Source organism: Entamoeba nuttalli (genome assembly GCF_000257125.1).
Source record: "Entamoeba nuttalli P19 unplaced genomic scaffold asmbl_4297, whole genome shotgun sequence".
Lineage (NCBI taxonomy): Eukaryota > Evosea > Mastigamoebida > Endamoebidae > Entamoeba > Entamoeba nuttalli.
The window spans coordinates 366-2,405 of NW_008576690.1; the positions used below are offsets into that span (position 1 = coordinate 366).

At 22.5% G+C, this 2,040-nt stretch overlaps 1 protein-coding gene across 1 annotated transcript; it reads left to right on the forward strand.

Moving 5' to 3' along the window:
* Window positions 1-553: 553 nt before the first annotated feature.
* Window positions 554-1,345, forward strand: ENU1_099610 (hypothetical protein; the record flags this gene model as incomplete). The annotated part of the gene is made up of 1 exon (XM_008859270.1): window positions 554-1,345. One exon carries the CDS (start codon window positions 554-556, stop codon window positions 1,343-1,345), a length of 792 nt encoding a protein of 263 aa, XP_008857492.1.
* Between the last annotated feature and the right edge of the window lie 695 nt (window positions 1,346-2,040).

Sequence of the window (2,040 nt, forward strand, 5' to 3'; positions counted from 1 at the left end):
TCTACAGATTGTACTTTAACTAAATGTTTAATAATGTTTTAATATAGAATTTTATTATTTTTAGTAAATATTGCTATTTTATTCTCTTCATTTGAAGAATAATCAATTCAGACGACAATTTAATGAAAAGAATCTCTCAGTGGTAAAGTTTGAAATTCAATTATACTACATGTTAATTTATTTTTTAATTTAATAGTTTTCAGTTGTGATAATAAATGGCGTCGTCTATAATATCTTCTTTTTCTATATACACATTGTTTATATACACTCCAACTACAATAATTAGATATTTTCTTTTGTGTTCTTTTGATGATTCATTTCATTAAATGAACCATATGAGTTTTATTTGTCAAAAATGTAGTTTAAATAGCAAGAAGAAATTTCATAAAATATGAAAATCGAATAATGATGTATTTAATAGAGAATTTTATAAAATTCGTAGAATAACAAAAAACAATAATAAAAACAAAAAAGAAAGAGGAATTAATTTTGGGTAAATGAGGATTTGATAATATAAGTCAAGAGCTGAACTTGAACTAATTAAACCTAAATAATGTTCATGAAGAATTTTTATCAACACGAACAAGGTCTTGAAAACAATGAAGTTACAAACCTTGTTGGAAATATTAATCCAGTTAATTCTTCTTATCCAAGTTTTAAAGTAAATTCATATCAACCAGATCAAAGAGAATATAATCTTCCACCACCATTCGAAGTTCCAAGTAGCAGTACAACAGAATATAATATGTCTATATTAAATAATAGTACATATCGATTTCCATCATTGCCTGATACAAATAATGAAATTTCTACTTATGTCGTTCCAAGTTCAAATGAATTTAATCCATTTCCAACACACTCAATAAAAAAAGAACAAACAACTAATTTACAACATCCTTTCTCATTACAACCACGTCAATCAGTCTATAACACAAATGAATTATATGGTTCAGAATTATTAAAACAAACAAATTCTTTAAAAGATTCTAATCAACCTAATGATGAAAAATTATCAACTCATTGTAATTTTGATAGTTCAAAGAAAGAAGGTAGTTTATTAACACCAGAGCAATATATGAATATGGCTTCTCAAATTGCACCAATTAAAATTGAAACAATAACTAATAATGACATAATTGAAGATGATATAACATATTCATTAATAAAGCGATTAATGTTAGTAGGAATTTTATTCTTCCCATTTCATCTTGTAGTTTGTTATTTATTTAGAAATAGTAATGACAAAAGAGTTCAAAGACTATCAATGGCATCTGGTGTATTTTTTATTTTATGTATAACAACAATATTTATTTTATTTATTCTAACCAGCATTAATTTGTTATGAATTTCTTATTAACCATTAAAATAAAACTCTGAATAAAATAAATAAATTAAATATTTAATTTACTGTCTTTATAATTTTTTTATTTTATTAAAAATACTTAAAAAATTATTTTATTTCTCTTTTTGCTGTTATTATCATCAATTAATTTTACTTCGTTCAAAATAATTAGTTAAATTCTCTTTTTAATACTATTTAAAATACTTCGCAGATATTTTCTTTTAACAATCACACCTTTTAAAAATGAAATACTCAAAAATACAAAAACGATTGTTCTTTTGTTATTTATTTAATGTGACTGAAAATTGAAGGTTTTTTGGTTGTATTATTTATTAATAAATAAAATTATTCTATTAAATTTAACATAGAAAAAACTTTTTTCTTGCTTTTAAACTTCTTTTAATAACGTTTTCGAGTATCAGTTTTAAGGAAATAATTCATGTTCAATAATTAACTTCTATCAAACTATTAACATAACTTATTTCTATTTATTTTTATTTCTAACAAGTCGGCTTATAGTAACAGTATCTGAGATATCAAAAAGAAATGTGATAAGTCTTATCAAAAATCACAACCTCTCATTATTAATGGGTTTATATCATTTGAAGAATTATTTTTTATTTAAACGTTTTTCAAATCTTACAACATTTCATTTCTTATTTCTAACAGATTGATACTCTTTATTTTTACAATCAAAA